This window comes from Eumetopias jubatus, unplaced genomic scaffold (genome assembly GCF_037043125.1).
Source record: "Eumetopias jubatus isolate StellerSeaLion01/CBP00866 unplaced genomic scaffold, mEumJub1_p1.0 scaffold_1, whole genome shotgun sequence".
NCBI lineage: Eukaryota > Metazoa > Chordata > Mammalia > Carnivora > Otariidae > Eumetopias > Eumetopias jubatus.
The window spans coordinates 13,099,750-13,112,925 of NW_028274807.1; the positions used below are offsets into that span (position 1 = coordinate 13,099,750).

At 36.6% G+C, this 13,176-nt stretch overlaps 1 protein-coding gene across 4 annotated transcripts in view; it reads left to right on the forward strand.

Annotated features, from left to right (window-relative positions):
- The window catches only part of SYNJ1 (synaptojanin 1), an 88,053-nt gene that overhangs the window by 48,190 nt on the left and 26,687 nt on the right, over positions 1-13,176 (forward strand). For all 4 annotated transcript variants that reach the window (XM_028115299.1, XM_028115287.1, XM_028115289.1 and 1 more), the window contains exons 13-20: positions 1,164-1,355; positions 3,120-3,204; positions 8,581-8,721; positions 8,995-9,187; positions 9,459-9,617; positions 10,706-10,862; positions 11,512-11,629; positions 11,730-11,945. In XM_028115299.1, coding sequence (XP_027971100.1) covers positions 1,164-1,355; positions 3,120-3,204; positions 8,581-8,721; positions 8,995-9,187; positions 9,459-9,617; positions 10,706-10,862; positions 11,512-11,629; positions 11,730-11,945 — 1,261 coding nt within the window. The remainder of the gene's footprint in view (positions 1-1,163; positions 1,356-3,119; positions 3,205-8,580; positions 8,722-8,994; positions 9,188-9,458; positions 9,618-10,705; positions 10,863-11,511; positions 11,630-11,729; positions 11,946-13,176) is intronic.

Sequence of the window (13,176 nt, forward strand, 5' to 3'; positions counted from 1 at the left end):
TTCTAGCTACTTTAAGTGCCGAGAATTTAATTTAATCAAAATGAAATATGATTTAGAAGGAAGATAGATGGTAGTCAAAAAATATGCAGGAAAGAGATTGAGGATCCAAATGTATTGAGCATTCATTTAACAGTGATTTACTGAGCACTTACTATGCACCAGGCACACTCTTCTAGTGACTAGACATATTGCAGTAAACAAAACAGATCAACATTTCTGCCCCCATGGAATTTCCACTCTTGAGAGGGGAGACAGATAGTTACAGCATAAATAAATAAAACTCACAGTTTGTAAATGGTGATAAATGCTATAGAGAAAAATAAAACAAGGAAGGGATATGGAAAGTTAGGGATAGAATGCAAATTTTAATAAGATGGTCAGGAAAAGCCTCACTGGAACTTAAAGAGCCGAAGGAGATGAGGGAAGAATGTTGCAGGCAGTGTGGAAACAGTCAGTGCAGAGGCCTTGTGGTGGGAGCAGGCTGGCCTCTTACTGAAACAGCAGGGAGTCAGTGGCCGAGCAGTGAGCCAACAGGAAAGAGGTAGCAGATGAGGGCAGGATAGCAATGCAGACTCTTTAGGGCCTTGTACACCATTGTTAAGGACTTTGGCTACTACTCCTAGTAAGATGGGAAGAATTTTGTACTGACCTCAATCCCTGAAGTCTCACTAGCGTACATAATGTATGTTTTTGTCAGGGAGCCATTTTTCATCAAGCCACCTGTCGGTAGCTAGAATCTTAAATGTCAATGTTCTTAAATGTTTTTGTTTGGAAATAAGAAATAAGGTTTATATTTTTACCAGCCTTTAAATGAAAGATATATGAAAATCAATGGCTATAGTCCTAAAAATGTAGAGTCTCTAGTTTTGTACACTATAAAACAATGTACTGCTTCTTTGAAACAGGACTGTTCTGCATGTTTTATGTTGTTGCAATAATTGTGTAATAGCACTTTTACTGTGACAATTGTATTAAATGTCAAATTTAAAAAAAATTGTGTTGGTCACTTGCATCGTGCTGGGCTGTGCATGTGTCTTATGCTTGTTTGTGCTTCTGATGATAATTGTACTTAACCATACATACATCATTTCTGAGGTATAAAAATCAATTTCTGAAAGTGGTTTAATGCAGCTAAGATTCTGTTATGTTTTGTTTTTGCTTAGCATCTTCCAAAGTACTCAAGAGCATGTGTGAGAATTTCTACAAGTATTCAGAGCCCAAGAAAATTCGAGTATGTGTTGGAACCTGGAACGTGAATGGTGGGAAGCAGTTTCGCAGTATAGCTTTTAAGAATCAGACACTTACCGACTGGCTTCTTGATGCACCAAAGTTGGCTGGCATCCAGGAGTTTCAAGGTCTGCTTTTTATAATATGGATTCACTTACTAAATCCTGGCTGTGGTTTATTAATCTATAAAACAAATGTAACATATCACAATATGCATTACTTTATTAAAAAAACTTGGATTTGTAAGTATGAAGGCCAAACCTTTAAAGGTAACCACACATATAAGAAAAACTTGTTCTGTTCTTATTCTTTTAAACTGACACAAAGCAAGCTTATTTTGTAACTGATAATTTTTTAAGCCTAGTATGTTCCATTTTTCAAATCTAGTTCTCTAGTTACCAAGGTAAGAAGTATTTGGGGGATAGATTATGAAAAATCTTACAAAACTGGTTGTGACATTTGTTGGCCACTCTATAACTTAACAGTACTGATTTATCCTTAGAAAAACTTCATTGTCATTAATAGCCCAAACCAAACACTGAGCTGAGAATGCTTTTAAGATTTTGATTAGAATCATGAATTTGAGGCTGCCTTCTTTTTTTAAAAGTCACTTCGAATTCCTTTTTCAAATGGTACACATCTAGCAAGTAATATGTATAAAGGTGAGGTGCATAGGAAGAAGTGTGAGATACAGATTTTCTTTTTTTTAGTTATCTGTAGTCAGTCACATCTTAAACCCTGGGGTTTTCCCCAGACTTTTATTTAAAATGCTCCTTTTCACTTACATTGAACCTAATTTGAAATTGTAGTTGTTGTCGTAGTAGTAGTAATAATAAAATAACAGTTAATACCACAATTCTGTAAGTACTGTACATCGAGCCATTTATTCCCCATAACAGACCTACTGCATAGACACAATTATTATTCTAATTTCACAGATGAGGAAACCGAGACACAGCAGGGGAAGTGACCTGCCCAAGGTCATGGTTAGTAATGGCAAAATCAGGATTTGAACTCTGGCAGTTAGGTTCTGGCGTCATTGTGTCACACTGCAGTTTATGTGTAAATTTTTTGGGCAAGTTGCTTAGGTTCTCCAAAGCCTCAGGATCTTGTCTGTAACTAAAGGACAAAAATAAACTGTCTTATAAAGTGTGTGGTAAATGAGATGAGGCATGTATAATCCTTGCACTTAATAGCAGTCAGTAAATAGTTTTATTTGTTTTGTTTCTCAGTCCATACCATTTATAGGCCCTTTCTAGCTACTTATCCTCATTTCTGAATACTTGGGCCGCCCAAGTACCCCTGAGCTGCTTATCTCAAGTAGCTTCTGTTCTCTCTTCTTCCTTGTCTGTTAGGAGAGAGCAAATGGCTGAAACAGAGGGGTACATCTTAACCCCTGGATCTCTATTAATTTTCTTGGATTCTTCTACCAAGGAAGTAGTAAAAAGGTCAAGCCTCTGGTTTTCACATTTGAATGTGAAAAATCCCTCCTGTTATCTTAAATTTGAGATGATTTCTCAGCGACTTTGTGACTTTTCTGAAGAATCCCTTTACTTCCCCAATTTTTATTAACTTCAACCTTCGATAAGTGGCTTGTTTCTCTGGTGCAGACTTCAACAATAATTCTTCAAAATGAGTTCTGAAAGGACTTAAGGATCTTTAAGAATAACAGTCTTAAAGAAGCAAACTTAGGAGGTCTGAATAGAAGCTAAATTTAAAGTAATTTTGTCCCATTCATTGTTTTTGCCTATAATTTGAATTTGGTTAAACGTAGAACACAAAAATGGAATTTTATGAGGTCTGGTGTTGATCTTAGTTGTGCTGGGTTGGGTGGCGGGTGCCATTTGACTAAGGCTACATTTTAAAAGTTTTTCTTGGACGCTTAATTGTAGATAAAAGAAGTAAGCCAACTGATATATTTGCAATTGGTTTTGAAGAAATGGTCGAGTTGAACGCTGGAAACATTGTGAATGCAAGGTAAGCCAACAAGGTAATTGTCTAGTTGAGGGACATGGAAGGCAGATAACTAAGTAGCTGTTACAAAGATAGATTGGGATAATATATGTAAAGGTGCTTTTTTTTCCTTTTTTTTTAAGATTTATTTATTTATTTGAGGGGTAGAGAGGGGCAGAGGGAAAGGGAGAGAGAATCTTAAGCAGACTGCACTGAGCATGGAGTCAGACCTGGGGCTCAGTCTCACAACCCTGAGGTCATGACCTGAGCCAAAACCAAGAGTCAGTCACTTAACCAGCTGTGCCACCCAGGCCCCCCTTTGCAAATCTTTTAATATCTGGCTTAAAACAGCTGAATTCTCACATCTACTTCTGTATTAGTCTATTGCAGTATGTTGTTTTGGTTGAAGTATATGAAGAGAATCACATAAATATTTAGTTGAAAGTGGAAATAATTTAGTAGCCTTTTCAGATACTTTCTTCTCTGATACTACACCAAAGCTCAACAAATAGTTTCTTAATGGTTGGTTGAATATGGAATCTGAAACCATAGCAATGAACTTTTTTTGGTGTTCTATTATACTAAAATTCATTGGTCTATTTTTTTTTAATTTTTTATTGTTATGTTAATCGCCATGCATTACGTCATTAGCTTTTGATGTAGTGTTCCATGATTCATTGTTTGTGCATAACACCCAGTGCTCCACGCAGAATGTGCCCTCTTTAATACCCATCACCAGGCTAACCCATCCCCCCACCCCCCTCCCCTCTAGAACCCTCAGTTTGTTTTTCAGAGTCCATCGTCTCTCATGGTTCATCTCCCCCTCCAACTTACTCCCCTTCATTCTTCCCCTCCTGCTATCTTCTTCTTTTTTTTCTTCTTCTTCTTTTTTTTTTTCCTAAGATTTTATTTATTTGAGAGAGAGAGAGAATGAGAGATAGAGAGCACAAGAGGGAAGAGGGTCAGAGGGAGAAGCAGACTCCCCGCTGAGCAGGGAGCCCGATGCGGGACTCGATCCCGGGACTCCAGGATCATGACCTGAGCCGAAGGCAGTCGCTTAACCGACTGAGCCACCCAGGTGCCCTTCTTCTTTTTTTTTTTTTCTTAACATATATTGCATTATTTGTTTCAGAGGTACAGATCTGTGATTCAACAGTCTTGCACAATTCACAGCGCTCACCATAGCACATAACCTCCCCAATGTTTATCACCCAGCCACCCCCTCCCTCCCACCCCCCACCACTCCAGCAACACTCAGTTTGTTTCCTGAGATTAAGAATTCCTCATATCAGTGAGGTCATATGATACATGTCTTTCTCTGATTGACTTATTTCACTCAGCATAACACCCTCCAGTTCCATCCACGTCGTTGCAAATGGCAAGATCTCATTCCTTTTGATGGCTGCATAGTATTCCATTGTGTATATATACCACATCTTCTTTATCCATTCGTCTGTCGATGGACATCTTGGCTCTTTCCACAGTTTGGCTATTGTGGACATTGCTGCTGTAAACATTGGAGTGCATGTACCCCTTCGGATCCCTACATTTGTATCTTTCATCGGTCTATTTTTTATCCTTGCATGATTTTGAAACATCATGTATTGGTCATTTTGAAAATACCAGTTCACTGAGCTATGTAGATCTTCCAAATTTTGATACATTTCATTGTATGATATCAAAGCATCATATTGATTAGTCTCATTACTGATGTCATCAGCAAATTTTTCAAATATTTGGAAGCTATCAAGATCACAGTAGCAGATACAAGTTTTCCAAAATTCTAATTTTTGCTTGAAAACTCAAATTTTATCATTGGAAAATTTATCATTGGAAATTTATCATTGGAAAGAAATACTATTCGTTGTTTCCCTTAAAAAGGCAGGCTCATTTGAAAAATGTTTGTCAAATAACCTAAGTCTGAATAACCATAATCTGTCAAATAAATCTTTGTCAAATAATCTTTCAAATAAAAATGGTTTTCTATGAAAAAAGTGGCAGTTCAGCTCTCAACACAAAGTATCCAATGATTTTCCAGCCATCACGCCGCAGTGTGCAGCAGAAGTGCTTTGTGTGTATTTCCTATTCATCACATAGAATATGAAAAAGATAGAACTTTGATCAGATGAATAACGTTTATTGCTTCAACAAGGATATTCTTAGATGAAATGGCATTTTTTTTTTTAACTGCAAGTGCATGACAGTGAAGACTAATGAATCCTAGTACAGTTTGGTGCTTGGATTCATGTGAAGACATCAGCACTTTTACTCATTGTTGCTCTTGCATCATCATGCAGATGTTGGTCAACACAGTGAAAAAGACCAAAAGATCTTAGTAGTAGTATGAAGATAGTTTGGGGAAACCCCAGGGATGTTCCCAGACCACACTTTGAGAACTGCTGTTCTGAAGCCTTATTACAAATGCAAATTACTTAAGTGGAACTTAAAGCTTAAGTATTTTATTTTAAGAAAGTATACTTGCTTTTAAAGTTGAGCAGTTGCCCATCTTTTATGACCCTTTTTAAGTTTTCAGAATAAAAATACGGGCTGAAATAATACGGTATAGTCATCAGTCTTGCAAACGATTGCAATTTTTTTCTTAGCTGAAATGAATGTAACATTCATACAGGGAAGTAGAAAAGAAGTCCAGTTTCATTCATTTTGCTGTTTTGAATCTCTTTCCTGAAAATACATATTCAGGTCTTAAAATAGAACATACTCTTATGGTTCCTAGTACCAAATTGTTTGATTGTCTAAGTAGAGCTTAATCAAATTATTCTTTAGTAAAGTGGTGATTATTCATTCATTTAACCAATATCTTTTGAGCACATACTGTAGGTGCTAAAGTTACATTCATGAATAAAACAGGCAAAATCTCTACCTGCATGAATCTTCTATTCTAGTGAAAGAGACAGACAATAAACAGTAACTGTAGTAAGTATATTACAGGCATACCTCGGAGATATTGCAGGTTCAGCTCTCGACCACTGCACTAAAGCAAGTATTGAAATCAACTTAGTCAAATGAATTTTTTGGCTTCCTGATGCATATAAAAATTAAGTTTACACTATACTGTAGTCTACTAAGTGTGCAATGGCATTATGTGTAACCAACAGTGTACACACCTTAATTAAAAAATAATTCATTGTTAAAAAATGCTAATCATCATCTGAGCTTTCCGCTAGTCCTAATTTCATTGACCACAGATCACCATAACAAATATAATAAAAATGAAAAAGTTTGAAATACTGTGAGAATTATCAAAATGTGACACAGAGACAGGAAGTAGGCAAATGCTGTTGGAAAAATGGCACTGATGGGCCTGCTTGACACAGGGTTGCCACAGACCTTCAATATGTAAAAAAACAGTATCTGGGAAGCACAATAAAGCAAATCACAGTAAGACAAGGTGTGCTTGTATGTAGCGTGGTGGAAGACTGCAAGTGGAATGGAAAATAAACAGGTAAAGGGGATCAGGCATGTGGAGTTGGAGGCGTGGTACAGCTTAAATGGAATGATCAGGTAGGGTTCACTGGACCTGAGAAGTGAGCTGGATAAAGAGATGAAAGCCGTCATTCTCTTCTCAGAATCCAGGTTGTAGTGGTAGGATTATGGTAGGTAGTAGAAGAGAATCCATGTGCTGGATTTGTATTTTGGAGGTGGTATGGCAGTGTTAGATTAGATAAATGAGCATGAGGTCATATTCTGGCTTACTGCTTATCATGTGTGTAGCCTGGAACTATGAGAACACACTTTTTTGTTCTCCTTTAGAGGTCCTTGGGGGTTCTTTGGAGGTTCAAACTTATTACTCTGAAAATCCATAAAGACCCAGGTATTTATGCTACCTTCTTTGTATGAACTGTGTTTCAGACTAATGAAATAGTTGAGTAAAGTTCTTTAGAGAAGAATTCTAACTTAGTACAAATGCCTGTGGAATGCTGCAATTATAAAATCAACGTTGTGCAGCCCCTAATGAAGTAATGGCAGTGATCAGTAGATATGAAAACCTTAGCAGGATTAATGGGGGAGCCTTTCATTATAAAGAGTTGATTAGATTGTCAAAGTCTGCACAGTGGATCAAGTATAACAGCACAGAGATTATGTACTTCCTGCTTTGATGCAAGGGGGACTGCACTAACCATGAGGTTATTTTTGCCAAAAAAATAAATAAATTTGAATGGCTTTCTTAAGGCTTCTACATTAACCAGTTAAAAGCAAATGTGAGAGTCAGAGGGGCAAGTTAAGATACTGTGAAGACACATCAGTCAAATCCTGGCTGTCGAACATTTTACAGACAAATGGCCCAACTTCTTAAAAAATAAATAGCATTAGAAAGGGGATGGAGTGGCAAGGGTTGAGAAACTATTAAAGATTCAAGAGATATAACAAGCAAATGCAGTGTGTGGGCCCTATTTGGACCCTGTTTTATTTATTTTTTTTTTTAAGATTTTATTTGAGAGAGAGAGAGAGTGAGTGAGTGAGCAGGAGAAGGGGCAGAGGGGAGAGAGGGAGAATCTCAAGCAGACTCCACACTGAGCACAGAGCCCAATGTGGGGCTTGATCTCACAATCCTGAGATCATGACCTGAGGCAAAATCAAGAGTTGTTTGCTTAACTGACTGAGCCACCCAGGCGCCCCCTTGGACACCCTGTTTTAAAGAAACCTACTGTGAGAAGACATTTTTTAGATAATTAGGGAAATTTAAATATGAACTGAGTATTAGATGGTATTAAGGAATTGTGGTGATAATGGCATTGTGATTATGTAAAAATAAAAATGTCCATTGCATTAGATGACGCATACTAAAGTGTATATGGGTGAAATGGCATTTGTCTTAGATTTGATTTAAAATATTCACACACACACACAAGTGAGGGGAGATGGAAGAAAAAAGACTGTCAAAATGTTGATAATTGTTGAAGCTACGTAATAGGTTTATGGTGCTTTAGCTTATGATTATCTCTTTTTTTGTGCATGTTTAAAATTTTCCATGATAAGTTTATAAAAGATATTACTTACAGTACAGAAAAAAGAAAAGAGGGGGAAAATGTGTCTGGAAGCATGTACTTCTCTGTTATCCTAATGAATACTACAGAAAAAAATATAACTGGAAATTACTCAAATGGTGAGCACTTATTTAATAAGTATGCTCAGATTTTCTTTATAAAGGAGTAATAGACTTCGAAGTATGATATTCTTTTGGCTAAATTTTAGGTTTTTCTTTTTAAAGGAAAAAAAAAACCAGCCTACATAAAGATTTCACTGTCGGTGTGGATTTCATGACTGTTTGGTAGTCTTATGAAATTTGGGGATATAAAGATATAATTTACAATTGCCTTATAAAATAGGCTGTATTGTCAAGGTCTTTTAAAAGATTCCCTTTTTAATATTTTCTGCTAGCACAACAAATCAGAAGCTCTGGGCTGTGGAGCTGCAGAAGACCATCTCCAGAGACAACAAGTATGTGCTGCTCGCCTCTGAGCAGTTGGTGGGCGTCTGCCTGTTTGTTTTTATCAGACCACAGCACGCTCCCTTCATCAGGTCAGTAAACAGAGCATCTTCCGCGGCTCCTTCCTACCATCTCGTAACAAGCAAAAGACCCGGCATGTTTGTTGCTTCAGAGAAAACACTTACTCATGAATCTTGGCTTTAAATGTGTTTTTAATTAAAGAGTCACCAATAGTTTTACCATACTTGTTGCACAGCCTTGTCCTCAAACTGTAGTTTTGTATTTCTTTCATAGACATTCCTGATTTCTGACACACACAGAACTTTCGGAAGTTCCGATCTTTGATTTAGTCTTCTCTTTTAAAGGGATGTTGCGGTTGATACTGTGAAGACTGGAATGGGAGGTGCCACTGGAAATAAGGGAGCAGTTGCAATACGAATGCTATTCCATACAACAAGCCTCTGCTTCGTCTGTAGCCACTTTGCTGCAGGGCAATCACAAGTCAAAGAAAGAAATGAAGATTTTGTAGAAATAGCACGGAAATTGAGTTTTCCAATGGTAAGCTCTTACTGCTTGTTCTTGAAGATGAAGCTTTGAAATGTGTACTTTAATTTACTCCAAATTCTCTAACAGTTTTTGAAAACTTAAGATAGTTCCTAGGAACATCAACAGTGTTCACCTAAATTGATGTTTCATGTGTTATTACTCTTGGGTCAAATAAATAGGGCCTGCCCAGGGGAAGGCAAGCATATCTGAGGCAAAGAAATAGTTGTAAAACATTTTTCAAATTGACTGTTTAGGATCTAAAATCCCTTCTCCTTGCCTTCAGGGAAGGATGCTGTTTTCCCACGACTATGTATTTTGGTGTGGTGACTTCAACTATCGCATTGATCTCCCTAATGAAGAAGTTAAAGAGCTGATAAGACAGCAAAATTGGGATTCTCTTATAGCAGGAGATCAGCTTATCAATCAAAAAAATGCTGGACAGGTATATACATACTTAAGAAGATACTTGCATGGAGAAGAAGGGGAGCTTTTGTTATGAAACACGCTTTCCTTAATCACAGTATTCCTTTTTTTGTTTGTTTTTTGTTTTTTGTTTTTTGAGAAGGGGAGAGAAGGTTGGGGGTGGGCAGAGGGAAAGGGAGAGAGAGAATCCCAAGCAGGCTCCATACTCAGTGTGGACCCTATAGCAGGGCTCAGTCTTACGACCCTGAGATCATCACCTGAGCCAAAATCGAGAGTCAGACGCTTAACCAGCTGAGCCACCCAGGCACCCCACTTGGAGTCTCTTTATACTTATATACATGTGTCTAGTTTAACATATACAGAATTATTTTCTTTAAAATATTTTTAAAAAATGAAAAGAAAAAGAAGACTCTTAATAATTCCCAGGAGGAAAAATATATTAAAGTCTCTGTAAGATTCACCTTCAAGTGGAAGAGTATACATTTTTGGTTCCTTCTTTTTCAGTAATAGTGAATTTAGAATCTTTGTCTTCAGAGCCACTGTTTTTTGGCTCTAAGACCCTGTGGTAATCTGCTTTATTTATTCTTTTTTTTAAATTTATTCTTTTGTTTCTTATATCATCTGCCTTTCTAAAACTTATTTTTTAAAACTTACAACCACAAAATTTTGGAAGGCTAAATTTTTTTTTTTTAAAGTAAGAGGTGATTGAGGCCACTTGATATGGTGCCTTTGTGATCATCTGATTTATACTCTCCCACTTTAGGCCCCACTTAACTTTTTAGGTCTTACTTCCTCATTTGATAATTAGATGTCAAGACTAGAGGATTTCTAAAATCCATTATAGTTTTAAGTGTCTCTTATAGCTCAAAGGTCTGGTAGAATTCCCTTTTTCACCTTTTTTACTTTGTTTAATCGAAAGTTAAAGTGGCATGAACAAATCCTAGGTTATTTTTTCTTAAACCTTTGTTCCATTCAGTTAAAAGTGTTCATCTGATGGACACAAATTTTGTGTGAATCTCTAGCACATAAGAGACATTTAATGAATGGCTTGGCTAAATGAAACAGAACTTTTTTTTTTCGAATAACTTACTTTATATTTTGTTTTAGATTTTTAGAGGATTTTTAGAAGGAAAAGTAACCTTTGCTCCGACATACAAATATGACTTGTTTTCTGATGACTATGACACCAGTGAAAAGTGCCGCACCCCTGCCTGGACAGACCGTGTCCTCTGGAGAAGAAGGAAGTGGCCTTTTGATAGATCAGGTTGGGACATGGATTTCCTCATTTAAATGAGCTAATGCAAATTTTATGAGGAAGAAGGGAATGATATATAGATCAAAGGAGAAGGGCTGTCAACAAGGTTTGGAAACCTTTCAACCAAGGTTTTCTAGAATAGAAGAAATAAAATATAAAACAATTTAAAAAATATTCTCAGACTTGCTTATAATAATTTAATTTTTTGGTCTATTTTCTTTCAGTGACATAATTTGATATAAAGAGAAGCAGGGAAACATTTTTATGAAATTTTTATGAGAATTTCAATGGAGTGCTAATGAAGGTTTTTAATTTGAATAACTAATCTGGTTTGTAAAAATTATGAACTGCCCCTTGTCTGTTGAATTACTTATGAAACACTAGGTGGTCACAGGTCTTTAAGTAATCTCAGAAGTAAAGCCTTAATTATTTACTAAGTAAAGCATAAAATGGTAATTTAACCAAAACCTTTCTAACTTAAAGGTATCTAGACTTCCCGCTGCTTAAGAAGTGTATCAGGCATCCCAGCCTCAGGCAACTGAAGCCTATAAAGCAAAGAAGCTAGCTCCTGGCTCCCCCATCATCTGACATGCTCATGTGGCTTCTCTTATGTGTGTGTGTTTTTTGTTTTTTGTTTTTTTTTTAATTCTGACTGCAGCTGAAGATTTAGATCTTCTAAATGCTAGTTTTCAAGATGGAAGCAAAATCCTCTACACATGGACTCCTGGCACTTTGCTGCACTACGGAAGAGCTGAGCTGAAGACCTCTGACCATAGGTTTAAACAGTCTTGTTATTTCTAATGGTGCTTGAAATTTATTTGAAATACATCTTTTCTTAAACATGTCTAACACATCCATCTTCCTTTATGCCTTAAGGCCTGTCGTTGCCCTGATTGATATAGATATATTTGAAGTTGAAGCTGAAGAGAGGCAAAACATTTATAAAGAAGTAATTGCAGTTCAGGGTCCACCAGATGGTACAGTATTGGTCTCAATCAAAAGTTCTATCCCAGAAAATAATTTTTTCGATGATGCTTTGATTGATGAGCTTCTGCAGCAGTTTACAAATTTTGGTGAAGTTATACTCATAAGGTGAGTAAAATATTTAGTGTGCAAAAGCAGCTCATGACTCCTAAATATTTTCTATATTAGAAATTACCTTTTTATTGTTTGAATAGAGTATGAATACGGTAGACCCTTGAATGATGTGGGAGTTGGGGGCACTGATCCTCCCATGCAGTTGAAAATCCACTTAGAAGTTTGACTCCCCAAAAACTACTAAGAGTCTACTGTTGACTGGAAGCCTTACCAATAATGTAAACAGTCAATTAACACATACTTTATATGTTATGTGTCTTACATACTTACAATAAAGTAAGCTAGAGGAAAGAAAATGTTAAAATCGTAAGGAAGAGAACAAACATTTACAGTACTGTACTGTATCGGGAAAAATCCACATAAGCAGACACCTGCAGTTCAAATCTGTGTTGTTCAAGGGTCAACTGTATTTTTATTTCCAAACTATAGGAAAATCATACTATAGAAATATTGTTCAAAGAGTTTATAGGTTTTGAAACTGAACTCTGGTTAGAAAGTTTGAAGTTGAGTAATAAAAGTTGATGTGAACAATTGATGACAAAAATAATGTGCACATTTAGATGTGGTATCTTAATAAGACTCCCATACAGTCTAATGTATAACAAAGCCCCACAGCAAAATGAAGCTGCGATCACTGTTTTATTTTTGTAAGGAGAGTTAGGAGTAAAGCAGAGTGACTTTTCCTCCCTCAGTTTAAGAAATTTGATGTTTTAAGTAATTTTAAGTACATTTAATTTCCAGCTAATGGAGAAGAAGCACCACCAGATAAACAGTCTGGAGTCATCTAGTCCAGTCTTCGTTTCTGTCATTGACTTAACCATCTGCCTTTTGCAGAACCAGATGCTTCTTCCCTTGTTTAAAAAAAATGTTCTCTTCTAAGTAGACAGCAGTTTTGAGAGACTGAATGACCTGTATGTGTTTGAATTTCATAGGGAAGAGGTTTGATTCCTTTCTGTGCTTTTCATCTACTCATTTAGGTATGTTTTATAGCTATTTGGTGGGTAGATCCCTGTACGAGGTGTGGTGGGAGAGCAGAGGAGAAACTGAAGTCTTGATTCCTACTTGTAATCCCGTGGAAAGATCAGAATTGTATAATGGCTTCCCTAGATCCTAAACAGAGTACCCCACAGACTGTGCTTTCTGTAGAGCGAGAAGCCTGCCCAAGAAACCTAGAGTCCTTTCAGAAAGTAAATGAGCAAATAGAGAAGAAATTGCATTTATATAT